A 21,443-nucleotide genomic window follows, 5' to 3' on the forward strand; every position below is an offset into this window, starting at 1 on the left:
CATTAAAAAAAAAATCCATCCTCGTGAAGTATACAATGCAGTTGTCTTTTGTATACTCCCAGAGTTGTTTAACCATCAACACTACCTCGTTGGACTTTTGAGGAAGGAGAAGACCTTTTGTAGAGTAACAGGGAGGCCAGCTAGATGGTCTTGTCTCTGTTAGCATTAAGGCCTTAGACTCTGATGCAGAACAGCTGCCTTCCTCTGAGGCTCAGAAAGGTGGAGTGACTTGCCCAAGGTCACACAGCCGGCAAGCACAGGGGTGGTGCTCCTTTCTCTATGACACTGAAGTCATGTGCAGGCTGAAGAAGGGAACAAGAGGTCCCCAACTTCTTTGCAAAACTTCTCACCCTGTCCCTGCATGGACGATTACATGACAATTGACCTGCCCCTACCAGGTGTGCTCTGGGGTCTGTGGAGTCTCACCCACTACCAACTCCCTAGGCCTGGCACCGGGGAGCTCAACAAACATCTGTCCAATGAATACCTGAATCCCCAGAAGTGAAGGCACCTGCCCAAAGGCACACCTGTGTCCAACTTATCTTGTTTTGCCCAGCTGCTCTCCAGAAAGGCTGCATGGTTGACACAGCGCCCTCAACAAAGCTGGATGCTATCACTTACAAAATCCTTGCTGGTTTCAGAGCAGAAAATGCTATCTCACAGTTGCTTTATTTTGCATTTTTTAAAATTTTGATTTTTATGGCATAAATAACACTTGTTTATTATAGAAACACTAGAAAATGCATAAGGACAAAACTTGGGATTACGAGAGAGAAATGAAGACATCTGTCCACACAGAAACCTGCTCTTCGCTGCGTTCTACCATCACCAAAATTTGGAAACACGCCCTTCAGCTAGGGAACTAACCAACAACAAACCTGTGGTTTACTCTTGCGAGGGAAGCCTATTCAGCAATAAAAAGGACTGAACTCCTGGCACCTGCAACCGACAGGTGCATCTCAACACATTCCGCTGCGTGAAAGAAGCCGGACTCACGGGGCACACGCTGGCTGGCTGCCTTCATGGGGAAGTCTGGAAAAGGCAACACTATTGACACAGAAAACAGCTCAGTGGTTTCCTGGGGCCAGGGAGGTTTCTGGAGTCATGTTCTGTATCTTGATTGTGGTGGTGGTAGCAAGATTGTACCAGCCTGGGCAATACAGTGAGACCCCATCTCTACAAAAGAATGAAAACTTAGCTGGGCATGGTGGCACATGCCTGTAGTCCCAGCTCTCACAGGGCTGAGGTGGGAAGATCACTTGAGCCCAGGAGCTCAAGGCTACAGTGAGCCATCTTTGCACCACACTACTCCAGCCTGGATGACAGAGCAAGACCCTGTCTAAAAAAAAAAGGGAAAACTCAGCATGTGAATGATACATGTTGAGGATCCATTATCTGAAACGCTTGGACCAGATGTTTTGAATTTTGGGTTTTTTCAGATTTTGTAACATTTGCAGTGTATTTACCAGTTCAGTATCCCTAATTCAAAATTTCAAAAATTGAACAATCTGAAATCCCAAATGCTTCAATGAGCATTTCCTTTGAGCGTCGTGTGAGCGCTTAGAATGTTTTGGGTTTTGGATTTGGGATGCTCAACCTGTACCTCAAAAAACCTGACTAAAATAAAAAGTGCAGGGGAATCCCACTAAGCCCGCCACCCGGAGACAGTGGTTTCCTTTCGTTACTATGCTCCTCGGCCATTTTGCTGCGTGCTGATACTGTTTCTGCTGTGAACTGTCCTTGGTCTGTTTGTGACGGGGCGAAGAGCAGTGTCAGAAGAGTCCTGCAGGCCCTGCCTTCACGACTCCCTGGAAGGAATGTGGTTTGGGGATTTCTGTGCCCTCAGCCTCCACAACCTGTGTTCATCTAGTGACCCCTCCTCACTCCGCCACCAGACTTCCACAGGGCGCCTACAGCCATGGACAGTTCCTCTGCTCTGCTGCTTTCTCTGCTGGGAGTGCCCTTCCATCCTGACCTGACACTGGGGAGATCCCTGAGCATCCTCCCTGAGCACACCTGCTCTGGGACAGGGCACCCTGTGAAGCCCCAGAGGCCAGCTCTGTGGCGTCTCTCCGTCCCTGGCTGTCGGGACAGTGGACCTGGCCCCCTGGGGTCATGAACCCTCCAAGTCATGCACCTTGAGCCCCCTGCACAGCGACTCCTGTTTGCCTGCGGCTTTGAGAAGAAACCCTTCTGGTTCTAGATAAGAGAGCCGGAGAAGGAAGGGAGTTGCCCAGGCTGGCACAGCAAGTTGCTGCCAGTTGCCGCCATTTTCGCTGGTATGAAATGCAGATAACAGAAGCGACTGCATAGGCTGCTGGGAGAGTCACACGCAGCCACCGCACAGCCCAGAGTTATTGCTTGGCATGTCAGCAACTGTCACAGCCACTGCTACTCCTGGGGTTTTCCATCACACCTTCCAGAGCTGGGCCTGGAAGCACTGAGTCAAGTGTCACCAGAAATGAGGTTTATAAAAATAATGGTGCATGGCTGGGCACGGTGGCTCACACCTGTAACCCACACTTTGGAAGGGCAGATCTAGGAGAATCACTTGAGTCCAGGACTCTGACACCAGCCTGACCAATATGGCGAAACCCAGTCTGTACAAAAAATACAGAAGACAACTAGCCAGGCGTGGTGGTGCACACCGGTAGTCCCAGCTACTCGGGAGGCTGAGGCGGAAGGATGGCTCGAGCCCAGGAATTGGAGGCTGCTGTGAGATATGATCGTACCACTGCATTCCAGCCCAAGTGACAGAGTAAGTCACTGTCTCAAAAAATTAAAGGAAGAAATACAGAAATAAAAATAATGGTGCAGATAAAAGGCACTGACCCATCTAGCTTTGCCTCTCAGCATCAGCCACTGGGCACATCCCTCCCCGTCTTCCGGGGCACAGGTCACTGTCTCTCTTCCAGGTCAAGGATGCAGCTGAGGGGTACCCCTCTTACCATCTAGCCTGTGCCCTTATTTCCCCTGCTATTAGTGAGGACAAAGCCCCTGGTCCATGAAGGTCCCTTTCGGAGATGGGCGTCCCTGAGGAGACCTGAACAGCAGCCCCATGTCTCACCCAGGGAGTATGAAACAGACATGGAGGTCTCAGGTGAGGTGTAGCTCAGATACAGGGAGTGGCCCACAGCTCTGCTGGTCTGAAAGGCAACATGACCTGGCCCGTGCCTGGCATGTGGGACCCAGCTCAAGAGTTCCAGCAGCACCTAGACCAGCCCCCTGTGGCAGGGAGGAGCCTGTGGTGCAGTGGACAGACCCTGCCCAGGAGGCCCCCTGCTTGCCTGTGGAAGTAGCTGAACCATCTCTCACAGTAGGTAAGACCTCGCTGTCTGGGCAACCCAGCAGGCAGCCCTGGACTTCCTGTCCATCTGGCAGGTGGGCATGTAACTTCGTTTAAAAATTTCACACCATAGGTTGGGCATCGTGGCTCACGCCTAAAATCCCAGCACTTTGGGACCTGAGGTGGGTGGACTGCTCGAGGTCAGGAGTTGAAGACCAGCCTGGCTGACATGGTGAAACCCCACCTCTACTAAAACTACAAAAATTAGCCAGGCATGGTGGTGCATGCCTGTAATCCCAGCTACTCGGGAGGCTGAGGCAGGAGAACTGCTTGAACCTGGGAGGCAGATGTTGAAATGAGCTGAGATTGTGCCCTGCACTCCAGCCTGGACAACAGAGTGAGACTCTGATCTCAAAAAAAAAAAAAAAAAAAAAGATTGCACCCTTTGGCAAGGATGTATACACATGAGCTTCAAGTCAATGACAAGTCAGAAGAAAAAATACATACGCAAACCAGTTTCCTACTATGTGTGTCGTTTGGTGTTTTGAACAGCTGTCCATTTACAGTAATTCATATAGTTCTAATTTATTCATTTTCACTGCATAGTACTACATTCTACACATACGCCACATTTCGTCAATCTATTCCTCTGGTGATGAATGTTTGACTATTTCCAGTTTATAGCTACCACAAGCAATGCTGCTACAGCTACCCACCCCTGCCCAGGTTTCTAGGAAATAACCCTGGAAGGAAAGCAATGTGGTCACAGGGCATCCACATTTTCCACATCAACTAGACACTACCAGCTTTCTCCCCAGTGCTTATTACAAGGATCTCCTGAGTGTCTTCTGAGCATTCACAGAGCTTCCTCCAACACTCAGGTCTCCAGTGCGCTAAGAGACTGTTTGCTCATTGTTGAGGCTGGGGCCTACTTCAGTGTTTGCCACAGAGAAACCCAGTAGCCCCTGCGCTATTTTTGGGAGCCTAACTTCCCCTAAAGATGCAGCAGGTCCTAGGCTCTGCTCCTGGAGTCTGGTGTGATTGGATTTTTAAAAATACAGATATTTGAGAGCCATCATACACATTGTGTACAAGGCACCCTTTCAGATGTGTGTAACTCAGTGGTTTGGGGTACATTCATGGAATTATGCAGCCATCATCACAATCTTAGAACAAGAATTTTTGTCACCCCCGAAGGGAACCTAGGACCTTTCAGCAGCTACTGCCAATGTCACCTCAAGCTTCCCCTGGCTCGCAAACACAAATCCATTCTCTGCCTCTGTGGGTTGGCCTATTCCAGACACCACAGAAATGGAATCCTGCAATACGTGGCCCTCTGTGCCTGGCTTCTGTCACTTAGCGTCTTGCTCTCCAGGTTCATCCACAGTGTAAGCACTGCCCCCCTCTTTCTTAAGGCTGATACTCCGCCACGAGAACAGACTGCTTTTGTGCATCCATTCATGAGTGGATGGACACTTGGGCTGTTTCCACTGTTGGCTGTTGTGAATAATGCTGCTACGAACATTCTTGCACAAGTTTTAGGATGGACATGTTTTTCCTATCTCCAGTATACAACTAGGAGTGGAACTGCCAGATCAAATGGTGACTCTGTGTTTAACTTTCTGAGGAACTGTCAATTGCTTCCCAAAGTGGCCACCCTATGATTGTCATATTATTTTTATTTATTACTACTATTATTTTGAGGCAGTGTCTCGCTCTGTCACCCTGACTGGAGTGCAGTGGTGTGATCTCAGCTCACCACAATCTCCACCACCCAGGTTGAAGTGATTTTCCTGCCTCGGCCTCCCGAGTAGCTGGGATTAAAGGCACTCGCCACCACACCTGGCTAATTTTTGGATGTTTAGTAGAGATGGGGTTTCCCCATACTGGCCAGGATGATCTCAAAACTCCTGACCCCAGGTGATCCACCCACCTCGGCCTCCCAAAGTGCTCAGAATACAGGCATGAGCCACTGCACACGGCCTAATGTATTTTTAACTGTAGAGACAAAGTCTCAGTATGTTGCCCAGGCTAGTCTCAAACTCCTGGGCTCAAGCAATCCTCCCAAGTAGCTAGGACTACAGGCATGCACCACTATGCCTGGCTTATTTTTACATTTTTTGTAGAGATGGGGGTCTCAAACTCCCAGCCTCAAGCAATCCTCCTGCCTTGGCCTCCCAAAGTGTTGGGAATATAAGTGAGAGTCACTGCACCTGCCCCATATAATTTTAAAAGTGGCAGGAATACGATCACAGCTAGCGGGAATGGTGCCCCCAGGGCTGTGCCACAAGTAGTACTGGCCTCTTCGTGGTGCCAAGATGCCCCCAAGACCTTAGTCACTTGGGTCCCTGATGTCCCCTAGGTTAGAGCCATTCCTCTGTCACTCCCCCTCCCTGAAGCACCTGCCCCTCCTTTCTGCTGAACTAAATTCCTCCCTAAGTCTCCCCTTTCCAGAGTCTGCCTGCGAGCTCAGACTCGTGCCTACCTAGTTTCTGCAGAGCCCCAAGCACTGAAGGCGGCTGCTATAGCACCTGCGACACCCTCTCTAAAGGGCTAGGGCTCCTGCCTGGCTCTCAGAGCGACACAGCCCATCCTAGCCAGGCTCACAAGTCCACAGCTCCAGGGCCCAGGTCACCTGGCATGGCCCTTCAGTGTGTCTCCCCAGGACCACCACTGGCCTCCACTGGTAGACCTGGGTAGACTCTTAGCCACATCTGTGGCCCCAGGATAGGGCTGGGCACAGGTGGGCAGTTGCCAAGGCCAGGAAGACTTTCTCTGCCACCTCTCCCAGCCTCCTGGCTACCCCTGGCACTGGCCCCGACTTCTCCTATCCCCTTCTCCAACCTGCTCATGGCCCCTCCTGGGCCCCTCAGTCACAGAGAAGCCTGGACATGGCATCAGGAGATAACTAATACCTGCATGACGCTGGGAAGCCACTCAGCTTCTCTGGGCCTCAGTTTCCCCACCTGTGAAATCAGCTGGCCACGTTTAACCCCTGGATTTGCCAAAGGATCCCATCAGGGAACATGGCACCCCTGAACCTCAGCTGCTCCCTGGGTGCCTGTCACCTGAGACCACGGAGGCCAGAGGTGAGGTGGTGGCAGGTGGTCACATGCATGGCACACTCACGTTTTCACGTAGGGGTCCGAGTAGCCATTGGCGTCCATGGCAGCCAGGTGTGCGCACCGCACGATGCCCACCAGCAGGCCCTGCTTCTGCGAGCTGTACTTGAGAGAGATGAGGATACGGCCCCGCTCCTCCAGGGACTTGTCTTCGGTCTTGTCCACCTGTCGGAGGGACCGGTCCCTTAGTCCTCACCTGCCCCCACCCCTCTCTCGGCCAGCCTTGCCTCCCTTTCCTGAGCCCACCCACTCCCACTGCTGCAGCCGGACCTGGTCATGGCCCCCGGTGAGTGGTCACATGGTGAACTCACAGCCTTTCTGTTATCTCTTCCATCCCAAGGTTTCTGCCGGGGATGGATCTGCCCTCCCGCTCCTTGTTCTTGGCTGCCTGGTCTGGGGTGGCCTTCACAGCCTGTCAAGGGCCAGCGCAGGGGTTGGGAACTGCAGCCCAGGGGCCAGATTAGGTCCAATGCCTGGCTCTGTGTGGAACATGAGCTGAGGGTAGCTCTTGCCCTCTTTAAGAAAATTGTTTAAAAAACAAAATAGAGACGGGGGTCACGATGTTGCCCAGGCTGATCTCAAACTCCTGGGCTTGGCCTTCCAAAGTGCTGGGATTATAGGCGTGAGCCACCGTGCCCGGCTGGTTCTTACTTTTTTGAGTAGCAGAAAGAAAAATGAAAAGTATTTTGTGGCACATGAAAATGACATGAAATTCACACTTCAGCTTCCATTGATAACATGTTAATTGCAACACAGCCTTGCCAGCTCCTTGACGCCTTCCCTGTGGCTGCCTTTGCTCTAAGGACAGAGATGCGTGGCGCCTGCACACCGCGTGGCACACACGGCCTGACGTCTGCCCTAACCAGCCCTTCACAGCAGTCTGCAGTGCCAAGCCCGGCGCCCTTGGCTTCCACAGATGGTTCTCTGCCTCGTCCTACCTCACAGGCTGCCTTTCTCTACAGTCCCGAGGCTTTGAAGCCGGGTCCCACCTCCACGCCTCTGCACACACTGTACCCACAGCTCCAACACCCTCCTCTGTGTTCACTGCTTGATGAATTCCTGGTCCTCTGGGCCTAAGCTCGGTGCAAGTGGCACAAGACTGGGAGGCATTTCTGACCCTCAGGGTGGGCTGCCCGTCCCCTCATGATCCCACTGCCTTGGCTTCTGTCCTGTCTGGGTGGCCCCCTGCTTCCTCATAGGTCTGTCCCAGCCTCTAAGTTCCTTGAAGTTGGAACTCCACCTGTAACTTTTTTTTTTTTTGAGACAAGAGACTTGCTCTTGTCACCCAGGCTAGAGTGCAGTGGCTCACTGTAACCTCTGCCTCCCGGGTTCAAGCGATTCTCCTGCCTCAGCCTTCTGAGTAGCTGGGACTACAGGCATGCCCCACATACCCGTCTAATTTTTGTATTTTTTGGCAGAGACAGGGTTTTACCATTTTTACCAGGCTGGTCTCGAACTCCTGACCTCAAGTGATCCGCATGCTTCAGCCTCCCAAAGTGCTGGGATTACAGTTATGAGCCATCGTGTCAGGCTAATACCTGCATCATCTTTAATACCTCAGGGCTGGGCAATAGCCTGGCACTAAGTGCCCACTGGAGGCTTGTCCTAGTGAAGGCAGGAATGGAGGGACAGGTGGTACCCTATGGGTTCAACCTCATGCAACCAACTCCAGCTTTGGGGGGGGGGGAGGGTTTCGAAGACAGGCAGAAAGGTCTGCCCATGCCAGTGGAGCCTGGTGGATGGAAAAAGGTCACCCTAGCCCCAGTCCCCCAAAGATGCCTCTCAGGGAGCTGGAGGTGGCTCACTCAGGAGAACCCAGAAGACAGAGCTCTGGTACATTCCTCCCCTGGGAAAGCTGGGAGCCAGGTCGGGAGGCCACTCAGTGCCCCCCGTGCCCCAGCAGCTGCCTGGTGCCTGCCTCTCGGGGCAGATCTCTGCTCCAGGCCTCCCCATCCCCAGCCAGCCTGATGCTTCTCCACTCCTTGCCCTCCCCAGACCACCCGGCTGCTTCTTTTGGCTGCTACACACCCCAAACCCCTTCTCCTAGGCCCTGAGCCAACCCCGGAACACCAGCTCGAACCCTGTGTCTCCCTGGGTCCCCTTAGGACTCTGCCCGGCTCCTCTCCTAAGCAGCCCCAGCCACATCCTGTTGCTCACAATTGTGCCCTGCCTGGCACCAAGTCAGTCCCTCTGTAGCTACATGTAACCCTTTCTGGAGATGAGACTCCTGTGAGGTGAGCAGGGATGTCTAGCAGGGAGGACACACATGGGGGCCACCTTCCCCACCTCCCACGCCCGCAGTAGACATGGCTAATCGATCCCAGCATTTGCTCTGAGCTCCAATGCCACCTCAGAATCCTTCTCAACACACTGCTCAGACAGCCGTTCCCGATGGATCAGGCCAGGCCCGCGAGATCTGTTTGCCCCTCAGGTTGAGCTTTGTGCGTGAGGGCCTTAATGCACTGTGCTGCTTGTGTCAGTGTGTGTGATGTGAAAATTAAATGATATAAACTAGCAGGGGCCAGGCATGGTGGTGCATGTCTGTGACCCCAGCACTTGGGAAGGCCGAGGCAGGTGGATCACCTGAGGTCAGGAGTTCAAGACCACCCTGGTCAACATGGTGAAACACTGTCTCTACCAAAAACACAAAAATTAGCCAGGAATGGTAGCAGGTGCCTGTAATCCCAGCTTCTTGGGAGGCTGAAGCGGGAGAATCGTTTGAACCCAGGATGCAGAGGTTACCGTGAGCCGAGATTGTGCCACTGCACTCCAGCCTGGGCAACAGAGCAAGACTCCATCTCAAACAAAACAAAACCAAAAAACAAAAACAACAACAACAAAAAAAATAGCAGGGATATTTTCAGCTGTTTTTTCAGGGGTGGAATATGGTATTTTGGGTTGTTTCATAAGACCATTGGGTATTATTCAGTATTGACTTAAAATAGATAATGTTCAGACTGTAAAATCTAAAATGTACACCAGAGGCCTGGCACAGGGGCTCATCCCTATAATCCCAGCAGTCTGGGAGGCCAAGGCAGGGGGATCACTGGAGGTCAGGTGTTCAAGACTTGCCTGGCCAATGTGGCAAACCCGTCTCTACTAGCAATACAAAAATTAGCCAGGCATGGGGGCTCACGCCTGTAATCCCAGCACTTTGGGAGGTTGAGGCAGATGGATCATTCTAGGTTAGGAGTTTGAAACCAGCTTGGCCAACATAGTGAAACCCCGCCTCTGCTAAAAATACAAAAATTAGCTGGGTGTGGTGGCGCGTGCCTGTAATCCCAGCTACTCAGGAGGCTGAGACACAAGAATCACTTGAACCCAGAAGTAGAGGTTGCAGTGAGCCGAGATTGTGCCACTGCATTCCAGCCTGGGTGACAGAGCAAGACTCTGTCTCAAAAAAACATAAAAATAAGTAAATAAAAGTATCACCAGAATGTGGCTTTACTGCCAGGGGGGTATCCCGAACTGCCCTCCTGTGGCTACTGTGTGTCCCTGAACTGCACCAATGAGCTGATAGCACATCCAGCAACGCCCTGATCATGGCCATGCACAGGCACGCACACGTTTTCACCAACACATAACACACACATAGACATACGCTCACACATACAATTCACATACGGGCACATACACACACACACGTTGACACCCCACGTACACATCCACATCGTTGTTTATGCCGGTGATCAAAACTCAGGAACACAACTACAGTAGGGCTGATGTAACCCTTCTTAAGTGACAAAGATCATGTGGGAAAACCGGGTTACCTGTGGTTAGTGACCAATAGTAACACAGAAAAAGTGATATCCATCACACAAATGTCTGGGTGGGAGGGAACGTGATCAGGAAATCAAACTGGACCACGTGACGCGGAAAGACAGACCTGGGACTCTGGGAGGAAGCCCCGGTCGCAGGCTGACTCGCCGCCAGGGCTTGGTTTGGGTTAAGTTGGACGTGAGTCCACATCTCCGGGCCCCACTGGGGCTCGGCACAGCTGCTGGGCTTTGTCCTCCTGAACTCGCCTTTTGCCCAGACCTCTAAGGGGACCACGTGCCAGGAAGGCGACCATAGCTCTGCCTGTGTCCTGAACACTAGAGGGCTGAGGGCCAGCATTTCTCTCGACCCTGGTGGCACTGGGGAACCCTGGTGACAGGGCCTTCACCTGGTTCATAAGGGCTTTGCCAGCCCTTTATATATAAGACTCAGGAGGGTGTAGCTGCTGGAGCAGGCCGGGGGCAAAATCTCTTCTTACATAATGTTCAGACAAGTGCTATTTCCTGGAAAGGGCACTCTTCTGTCTCCTCTGCGTATCTCAACAGGCACTCAAGTCTAACACATTCCACGCATGCTCCTTGAGTGTCCCACCTGCCTGTGGTCCCTGCCCCAGTCCTCTGGGCACAGTGAACACCCTCTCAGGCTTCAGGGGCTCAGGCCCCAAAACCTCAGACCTGCCCTCCCCTCACCCAAGGAAGCCCTATCTGCTACCTGCACATCCGGTCCAGAATAAAGCCCCCCTCCCGCTGCAGAGGCCAGGTCAGGGCTGCGCCCATCTCTCCCTGTCTCCCCAGGCCTCCCGCCCTCTCCTCCCTCTTCTTCCAGACTTCCTGAGCCCAGGGCCAGCAAGCCTGGTAAAATGTCATCCCCCACGTTCCCTCTGCCTAGCACCTGCCATGGCCACTCAGAGTGAAAGCCATGGTCCTTCCTCGCCTCTTCAAGCTCACCTCCTCCATCTCCCCTGCCCTTCACTCTGCCCCTCATTAGCCCATCACAGGCACCAAGTTCTGCCTTCTCAGCACCTGCCACTGAGCCAGGTATACAGCAGGTGCTCAACCAGTGCTCTCACCGGCAGCTGCTTCTCCAGGCAGATGCTGAACGTCTTGGTGTGGTTGGGTTTCAGCTTCTTCAGAGGCACCCGCGTCTCCCCGATGAACTCATTGTGTCGGAATTTGTCCTCGTCGCACACGGAGATCCTGGCGGGGGTGGGGGGGGGCAAGAGGCACAGCCAGCGCCTCAGACGCACTGGGCGTGGGGGGCGGTGCGAGGGTAGGGCCGGCCCTGGCTTTTCCTGCCCTGGTCTGGGGAGGGAGAGGCACAAGATGCATGGGTGACAGGGCCAGAGTGTGGCAGGATGTCAGGCACTGTCCTCCTGGACAAGTGTCCTCCAGTTCGAGGAGGGGACAGGAGAAAGCAGGGGTAGCCAGGAGGCTGGGGGAGCCAGTTCTCCAGAGGAACCACCTCCAGCACACTGAGAGGCCCCAGGAAGCACCTTCAGGGGACAGGCCAGGGTGACCCTTTTCCATCCACCAGGCTCCACTGGCATGGACAGACCTGTCTGCCTGTCTTTGAATCCAGGCTGGAGTTGCTGGCATGAGGTTAAACCCACAGGGGACCATCTGACCCCAAGTCCTGCCTTCACTAGGACAAGCCATGTGGGGGCGGGGACAGGGAGGGAGCAGCGGCCCGGGCCCCTCACCCACCGCAGAGTCTTGCGGATCATGTCTTCGTCTGTGATCCCGTAGTAAGTGAGGGTCTCGTTCCACATGGGGTTCAGAGTGTTACGGAGAGTCTTTGTTCTGAGCTTATTTGCCTGGAGAAGGGAAAAATGGTATTATGAGCATGAAAGGATATGTCCGACAGAACAGTAGCCCCCAGAGATGGCCACGTCCTCATCCTGGAACCTGTGAATAGGTTCTCAACACGGCCAAGGGAGTGGAGGCTGCAGGTGGAGTTGGGGCGTTAACAGGCTGACATTACAACAGGGAGACGATCCTGGATTGTCTAGGTGGCCCAGTGTGGTCACAGGGTGCTTAAAAGCAGAAGGAGCAAAGAAGAAAGTCAGACTTCGATGTCACCAAGGAAGGCAGCCACAGGGCCTGCTGTGAAGGTGGAGGGAGGGCCCAGTACAGGAGGGTGGGCGGCCTCTAGAAGTCGGAAAGAGCCAGGCAATAGGTAGGCTCCCCGGGCTCCAGGAGAAACGCAGCCCCTGCTGACACCCTGATTTTAGCCCAGGGAGAGCACGGTTGGACTGTGACCTGCACAGCTGTCAGAGTAAGCGCCCTGCTTCAAGCCACGAGGTTCGGGGTCATTTGCTGCAGCAGCCGTAGGAGGCTCATCCAAGGGGGGTCCTGCCTCCAACCCCTGATGCCTGGGGTGGGTTCTGCAGGAGGCCTGTGTGGAAACAGAATCTCCTTCCCAGGGCACGCCCTGCCTTTTCGGACTGTCCCCTCTGCCTGGAACCCATCCTGTCCTCCGGCATGCCTCGGGGGTGGCCTCTCTGAGCTGGAACTTTGAAGCCACTCCGTCCTCCGGAGCCATCGACTCTGAGCTCCGTGTTTGAATTGGCCTGATGCCTGCCACACCCGGCCCAGGCTGGGAGGTCAGCAGCCCCAGCTTCCAATTCCAGCTCTGGGGCAGCATCGGGTTCTGCACCACGGACAGGGCACAGGAATCCCTCTCACGTTGCTTTCAGGACCTTGTTTACAAGGAGACCACAGTTTATAAAACACTAGGGAGAGTCCTGGGGACCTCCTAAGATGTGGCAGCCAGGCACTGCCAGCTTTAGTCCCACCAATGAGGGGACCCTGAGCTCCTGTGTCAGGCACACGTCCCCGGTCACACTCGCCCTGGCCCTCACACACCAAGCCGACCTGCATAAGGACATCGAGGCCCGCCTGGCATGCGGAGCCCATTTCTTCCCCAGGACTAGGTGGTGGGGCGCTGCCATTTCTCCTGCAGCCCTGTCTCCCTAGAGAAGGGGATGGCCCCTTCTGAGCTGGTCCTCCTGGACCCCAGGCCTACACCTTTAGGGCCCCAAGTCAACTCAGACTCTGCCCCATGAAATTAAAACAACACTGAAGCGTCAGATGCACAGAAGGAAGGCTGATTAGGTTCTGATTTTCCACAGCTCAAAGTCACCTTGATGCTTTTATTTAACAGCAGCTTTTTTCCCTAGATGCACCTTTGTGCTGGTGGCCCGAGTGCACGTGTGGCTGACCCCCAGGTCCCCCAGCGCAGGAACAAGGATCCTGTGGTCAAACACATGGGGCAGACGCTGCCCACTTCATCCTCCTTACGGAGAGTCAAGGAGCAGCCCATCAACACATTAAATGGTAAGTCCTACGGTACAGAAACCTGCTTCCCAGCGCTTCCCAGTGTTATGGAACCACAGAGTCCTCTGTTTGTACCTAACAGTAACTTCCAGTTGCAGATGCTTCTCATGAAATGCCGGCCTGTAAATTCTCCAGGGGTTTCCCCAGACCAGCAGGTAGGTAAGGCGGACACGTGAGGTCCCCGGAGGCATCCCGGGTGTCGGCAGACCTGGCGCTCTGTGTGGAGGTGAATGGCTGAGGTCCCCTCAGTTTGTGTGGGTTCTGAGGGGAGTGGCAGCCGTGGGCCTCCCTGGGTGCCCCCAGCCTAGTCCGGGCCCCGTCACCGTGGGCAGGTGCAGCTGGTGGGCAGGCCTGCGTGAAACCCCTCACCTTACTGGCTCCGGGCAGCAGGTGCAGCTTGACGTAGGGGTCTGCCAGCCCATTGTGGTCCATCGGCTTCAGGCCCTGGGCAGAGAACAGCAAAGGGTGTGAACTGGAAATCAGGGAGACGGAGCCTGCAGGTGCCCCTGTCCCCCTGGGTGGGTCCACTCATGGCCCCTTTCACAGAAGCCCCCAGGCCCCACCACACCTCCAGACAGACAGCGCGAGGCTGGCTCAGCGCCAGGGCAATCTCCCCTCCCACTAACATCCGGGCCCAGGGCAGCTGTCAGGGGCCTCTGTCAGGACAGACTTTCTCTTTCTCTTCTCTCCCTGGAAGCCAGGTGGCTCCCCTCCCTCCGAACCTCCCTCCCCACCCGCTGTGGTCAGGCCCTTCTCCTAACTCCCCTCCCCCATCTTCCGAGCACAGCCTCCTGAGTGGCCCAGTCCCTCACTGACCCTCAATCCACGTAACCCCGGGACACGGTCCGAGACCAGGCCCCGCTTTGGGCCGTATTTGCCACAACTCCCAGTCAGTCCATGGAGGTCACACAAACTGGCCACAGAGGTCCCTCCACAAGATGGCACCCCTCACTCACTCTGGTTTTTTCTAGAAAACCCAGCCACGCGTGCACAGCTGGGGCGCACAGAAGCACGCACAGGGGCTTTGCTGACCTCAGCAGGCTCCTGTTTCTGAAAACTGCATTTTTTTCTTCTGGGCTGGTGCACAGGAATGTAGGGAGGCAGCTGTGGCATCTATGGGGTGCAGCTGGCAACCCCAGGACATTATTCAAAGACGCACTGCAAGGCTTCTACCCAGCCGGGTCACACCAGCCCATCTCCAAGGGAGGCTGAGGCTCCCTGCCAGGTCCACCCTGCCTTGGTTTGACGGAGCCCTGGGGGATTCAGTGGAGACTTCCAACCACCCACTTCTCCGACGCTGGCAAAGGGCAGAGGTGTGGGGGAGCCACCTGGCTGGCTTGGGTTCTGGGCTTAGCTCCTGGGGTCACCAGTTGGGAAGTGGATGAGTTACTTTGCATCTAACCCTCAACTTTGTCATCTGCAAAACGGGTTGGCTGGGAGCAGTGGCTCATACCTGTAATCCCAGCACTTGAGCCCAAGAGTTCAAGACTAGCCTGGGCAACATAGTAAGACCCTGTCTCTTCAAAAACTAAAAAATTACCTGGGCATAGTGGCCTATGCCTGTGGTCCTAGCTACTGTGGAAGCTGAGGTGGAAAGATTGCTTGAACCTGGGAAGCGGAGGCTGCATTGAGCCATGATCACACCACTGCACTCCAGGCTGGTTGACAGAGCAAGAGACCCTGTCTCAAATTACCAAAAAAAAAAAAAAAAAAAAAGGGCAGGGGTGTAATGGTCCCACCTTCCTGGGGCTGAAGTGAGAGGCAGGGAGACGGTGTGGGCCCAGGGCCTGGCAGGCAGGGCAGTGCTCCCTTCTCTGCACGCCAGGCCCTGCGAGGTGCTGGAGAAGTGGCTGAGGTCCAGGGGACACATCTGAGCTGTGCCCTGCACTGTGGGGCTGCCTCTGGGCCAGGGCCTGGTTCAGTGGCCCCACGTGTGCTCAAAGTGACAAGGCTGCTCTTCCAAACCCAAGTGCCTCAGTGCAGAGTTCTGGGAATCTGTGGCCCAGCCTGAGCGGGGAGGGTGCCCCACCGCTGTGTCTTATTCTTACTTTCGTATACATTTGTTTGTTGTAGCTTAAAATGTTTCATTTGGCCCATGTTTCTCCACCCAGCCCTCTGGGGGGCTGGCCTCCCACGGAGCCTGACCTCTGTCCATAGAGGGGGAAGGCCAGGAGCTGCTAGCGGGGCTCTTGGGCAGACTCCCAGTTGGGGAGTCCTCCGGAGACACACACCGACCCCGTGGGTTAAGGGGGGGCCTCACCGGAGGTGATCTGGTTAGGCTGTGTCCCATCCAGATCTCATCTTGAATTGTACCCTACCATTCCCACATGCTGGGAGGCAGAACCAGTGGGAGGTAACTGAGTCACAGGGGGAGCTTCCCCCATACTGTTCCTGCAGCAGTCAATCAGTCTCACAGGATCTGATGGTCTGATAAGGGGAAACCCATCTTGCTTGGATTCCATTCTCTCTCTTGCCACCAAACATGTGAGATGTGCCTTTCACCTTCCGCCATGATCGTGAGGCCTCCCCAGCCTTGTGGAACAGGAAGTCTGATAATCCTCTTTCCTTTATAAATTACCCAGTCTCAGGTACGTCTCTACCCGCCGTGTGAAACGGACGAATCCAGGAAGGAAGGGCGGAGGAGGCCCCGGGAAAGGCCCTGGCCAGCACTGAGGAAACACATGGGGGCTCTGGCTTTAAGAGGACAGCCTCTCCCCAAAACCCCAGCCCTGCCCAGCCCTGCCCGCCCTGGGCCTCTCGGAGGCTGCTGCTGGCGAAGCGTTCAGGAGAGGAGCTTCCTAGTCTCAAGCATCATTCAGCCTGAAAAAGGAAGTTCTGACCCGCCCTGCGACGGGATGCAGCCTGAAGACTTTGCGCTGAGCGAAGACGCCAAGGACAGGTGCTGGGGAACTGCTCGTGTGCGGATCCCGGAATACCCCGGACAGTCACATCCAGAGGGAAGGCGGCAAAGCGGCGGCCTCCCCAGGGCCCGGAGGGGAGGAACGGGGGCTGTTTAATGGGCAGTTTCAGTTCTGGAAACTGAAGAGGGTCCCGGACATGGGCTGCACAGCAGTGTGAAGGTAGAAGGTTCTCAGCACGACTGAACTGCGCACCAAAAATGGCTGAGCGTGGAGGGGAGGAGTCAAAAAAATGGTTGAGATGGGAAACTTATATTTGCTTATTTTACCACAATAAAAAAGCCACCAAGAGTCTCCTAGAACTGGCAGCACCAGGGGCTGCGTGTTAATTCACGTAATGCTCACAACAGCCATGCAGGGCAGGGACCATCAACTACTGTATTTACAGATGGGAAACTGAGACTGACCCATATCGGGGGGACCAGCAAGGGTACACCCCGGGGCGTCCTGCCTCCCCCTGGCCCTCCAGAGGCCTATGCCAGCCCTGCTTCAGCTTGGCCACCCCGGGCCCCTCCCCACACCTCAGCCCAGAACCCCAGCTCTTCCCTGGCCTGCGTCACCCCCTTCCCTACCGAACTGAATTTACATACAAGGAACCGGCCTCCCATCCCCACCTCTGATACCTGAGGGACACGGGCCAAGTGGACACACGCTTACATGTGTGCACGCCCAGTACCCACACGTGCACACAGAGACCCACGTTCAGGATACACACTTACACATGTGCACACACAGTACTCACACATGCACACACACAGACCCATGTTCAGGACACACACGTGTGCACGCACAGTACCCACACATACAGAGACTCACATTCAGTACCCACAGGCGTGCACGCACAGTACCCACACATGCACACACACAGACCCACGTTCAGTACCCACACACGTGTGCACGCACAGTACCCACACATGCACAGAGACTCACGTTCAGTACCCACACGTGTGCACGCACAGTACCTACATATGCACACAGATATCCATGTTCAGTACCCACACGTGTGCATGCACAGTATCCACACATGCAGAGACTCACATTCAGTACCCACACATGTGTGCACGCAGAGTACCTACACATGCACACAGACCCATGTTCAGTACCCACACACGTGTGCACGCACAGTACCCACACATGCAGAGACTCACGTTCAATACCCACACATGTGCATGCACAGTACCTACACATGCACACACAGACCCATGTTCAGTACCCACACACGTGCACACACAGTACCCACACATGCACACAGAGACCCATGTTCAGGACACACACGTGTGCATGCACAGTACCCACACATGCACAGAGACTCACATTCAGTACCCACACAGGTGTGCATGCACAGTATCCACACATGCACACACACGTGTGCATGCACGGCATCCACACATGCAGAGACTCACGTTGACACACACGTGCACACACAGTACCCACACATGCACACACAGACCCACGTTCAGGACATACACTCACGTGTGTGCACACAGTACCCACACATGCACAGAGACCCACATTCAGGACACACACGTGTGCACGCACAGGACCCACACATGCACACACAGACCCTCATTCAGGACACACACGTGTGCACGCACAGTACTCACACATGCACACAGACCTCCGTTCAGGACACACACGTGTGCATGCACAGTACCCACACATGCACACAGAGACCCCTGTTCAGGACACACACATGTATGCATGCACAGTACCCACACATGCACACAGAGACCCACATAAGGGAAACCCGCCTTGCTCGGCTCTCATTCTCACATTGCTTGACTATGTGTGCACACACACGCACCTGGAGCTGGGAAGGGAAGGCCCTGGTGTCTGGCATCGGGAGAAGTGGGGGGCTTTGGCCAGAGTGGCCTGGCAGCCAGCACCCCTCCAGTCCCCAGGCCTGGACCACCTCTACAAAGCTGGGCAGAGGGAAAGGAGAGGAGTCTAGCCTGGCCTCTACCTTGGCACAGCTGGAGTTTGCCCTAGGGGTGGGCTGGAGCACCCCTGCAAGGCAAGGCTGGGCCTGCCCTGAGACGCAGCCTGGGTGGTTCTAGAGGGGCGGGCCAGGGGCAGAGCCTGGTGGTTCTAGAGGGGAGGGCAGGGGTGGGATGGGCGTACAGGCCTCTCAGTGCCCAATCAGAGCCCTGGGCCTAGGGTGGATGGCGCCCACACCTGCCCATGGTGGTCCATGTGTCATGGCCCAGGCTGGGCTGGGGGATGGCCTGTGGTGACACCCAGTAGCCTGTCCCACTGGATGGGCACGGTGCCAAGGGCAGCCCTCACTGGCAGGCTGGGAGGAAGGGCAAGGGGGGCTGCAGGTTGGGAGGCTGGGTAGGGCCTAAGCCCAGGCAGCTCTGCGGGAAGCCGCTGGATCTGAGCTGGGCTGGCTCAGGCCCTTGCGTGGCACTACTAGGGGATTCCACTGGCCACACAGGCCCTTACCTTGCGAGAGAACACCAACTTTGGCACCTGCCTCCCACAGGGAACGAGAGGGTGAGGGGCAAGGGAACAGGACACTTGAGAATATGCAGCGGACACGTTCTGGCTCAAGAGGCAGAGCCAGAGGGAAGCAGCAGGGGCGGGGCCCAGCAGCAGAGGGGCCACAGACCCCCCCGACCCCAGCCCACGTGGTGAGGCTCAGAGGGCCTCTGGGCTCGGGGCCCGGACGGCCTGCCGGCAGTGGCGTCACCTTCCGCCTGTGGCTCGGCTTCCAGGGTACACGGTGGCTCATCTGGGAGGCCCAGGGGCACCAGCCCCCAGCCCGCCACCCCCCGTGGTCTGCAGGACAGACGTCGCCCTGCCCCTCTTTCCCTCAGCAGCCCCTCCCCAGGCTCGGGGGCCTCCGTCCAGGCCTTCATCCTCCCATTCTCGTCTGTTTCTTTTCTCTGCTCCCCGAAATGCCTGACTAACCAGGGGGTTTCTTGGGGTTAGGTATTCAAGGTTTAGGCAAGAACTTTTTCCTGGCCCCACACCCCACACAGCACAGACACCCAAAAGCCTGGAGAGTAAATGGGGGAGTCTGGCCTCCCTAACCTCAGCCCTCTCTTGAGGACCCCAGGGCAGGGACTTTGAGGGCACGTTGGCAGAGCCTACCTTGGCCTTGGTGATGGTGCAGTGGAGGGCATTGCTCTCCTGGTCATACAGCAGACTGAAGTCCAGGGTGCCCAGGGCAGCTGCGAACAGAGGAGGGCACAGATCCCACGCTGGCCACGTCTTGGAGAAGCGTCACCTGCCCCTGTGTGGCCAGATGAGCCTGGCCTGGGCAGGTGCCACCATCCCATGGCGGCTGCCATGAACTGAGGACCTACTGCAGGCCAGCCCCTCACCCGTCCTCCCAGCCCCACCCAACCCTGGGAAGTCACGCCATTCTCCCCTTTCCAGAGGAGAAACTGAGACCCAGAGAGGTCAGGTGGGCACCCAGTCCTGCCTGGCCAAGTGTGAGGCCCACCTGAGCTGGGCACCCGGCCAAAAGACTTCCTGCCCTCCTGGCGCAACTGCACCCATGCCTCAGTTTCCCTCACCTGTGAATGTCACAAGGATCACACGAGAAGGCAGAGAAGAGGAGGCTTTGAGAGGGGCAGGCCTGGCCAGGAGGACCAGCTGATCTGCTCACCAGTCCCCAGGCAACACACAAGACTGCAACTCCTCTGTCTCTCGGGCCCCTTGGGGACCCTGGGCAGGCTGTGAGGAGCCAGCTACGTCCTAATACCGCTGCCCTCAAGTCTCTCAACAGCAGCGGCAACTCCCAAAAGCCAGGGGGAGGGCGCAGCCATAATTGGGTGCAGCTGCATCCCTTCCTGGGGTCAATCATGCACAGCAGCTGTGGCCTTTCATGCAGAAGCAGCTCCCAGCACGAGGGCCATGGGGAGGGTGGAGCTTGGGAGCAGTCCCCAGACAGCAAGATGCACATTCACAAATGGCTTCAGAAGCCCAGAGTCTGCTCCCAGAGTCTGCAGGGCTGGTCAACGGGTGTTTCATTCATTCATTCTTTACCAAGTGTTTACAATGTGCCAGACTCTAGCGCACGGACATCTGTAAGGCAGGGTCCCTGCCCCGAGGAAAGCACAGCTTAATGGGAGGAACAAATGGAAAGAATTTACTGCAGTAGAACCTGGTGAGCCAGGAGCCTCGGGGAGCCCATGTGAATTGGGACCATCAGGGAAGGCTTCCTGGAGGAGGTGATGCTTCACCGGAGCCACAAGGAATGAGTAGGAGTTGGCCAATGGCACAGTGGGGCTGGAGGAGGTGACATTCCAACCACAGGCCAACCAGCAGGTGTGGGCTTAGTGGCTGCTGTGATCCTGGGATAAGGGAAGGCCAAACTTGAAAGACTTTATTCTTCAGGCCAGGACTCTGAACTAGGCTCCCGGCATGGGTCTAGATACAATTACGGCCCGCTGGCCAAACCTGACCAGGCCTATCCATTTACGCCTCACCTGTGGCTGCTTTCCCGCTTCAGAGGGACCATCTGGCCTGCACAGCTGAAGTATTTACTATCCCGCCCTTTATAGAACAAGTTTTCGGATCTCTGGGCTAGTGCTGGGGCCCAGACATTAACTGTTTCCCAGGTCTGCAGGGAAATGGGCTGGTGAGGGGCCACGTGTGTGGAGTGTCATCCACTCTGAGCTGCTGACGGGAGTGGCGTTTGCCTGCATCACCCCCTCCTCACACGGGATGGGGTGCATGTCTCTGTCTTTGGCTGCAGCCCTGTGTGGGGTGCAAGCCCTGCTGCCTGACATCAGTCTCCTGGGTTCAGAGCCCAGCACGCACTTCCCTGCTGTGTGACCAGCCTATCTGGCATCTCTGTGCCTCCGTTTACTCATCTGTAAATGGAGACAGTGATAGCACCCCCCTCACAGCACACAGTCCCTGGGGTGTATGAGGCGCTCAGGAGATCTTTATGGAAGGAGCAGACCCCTCTGGTGGCTTTTCTAGCTCACACTACTGCTTCTGTGAGACCCATTTGGAATGAAACTGCCCGAAACTGGATCGTTTCCCTTCC

General features: G+C 55.5%; 1 protein-coding gene across 3 annotated transcripts in view; it reads right to left on the bottom strand.

Moving 5' to 3' along the window:
- DOC2B (double C2 domain beta) overlaps window positions 1–21,443 on the bottom strand; it is a 54,257-nt gene that overhangs the window by 6,720 nt on the left and 26,094 nt on the right. For all 3 annotated transcript variants that reach the window (XM_074388325.1, XM_074388326.1, XM_010339957.3), the window contains 5 exons: window positions 19,535–19,614; window positions 13,890–13,964; window positions 11,889–11,998; window positions 11,255–11,381; window positions 6,416–6,573 (listed from right to left, as the gene is read on the bottom strand). In XM_074388325.1, the coding sequence (XP_074244426.1) occupies window positions 6,416–6,573; window positions 11,255–11,381; window positions 11,889–11,998; window positions 13,890–13,964; window positions 19,535–19,614 (550 nt within the window). The remainder of the gene's footprint in view (window positions 1–6,415; window positions 6,574–11,254; window positions 11,382–11,888; window positions 11,999–13,889; window positions 13,965–19,534; window positions 19,615–21,443) is intronic.

The sequence above is a fragment of the Saimiri boliviensis genome, chromosome 17 (assembly GCF_048565385.1).
Source record: "Saimiri boliviensis isolate mSaiBol1 chromosome 17, mSaiBol1.pri, whole genome shotgun sequence".
NCBI lineage: Eukaryota > Metazoa > Chordata > Mammalia > Primates > Cebidae > Saimiri > Saimiri boliviensis.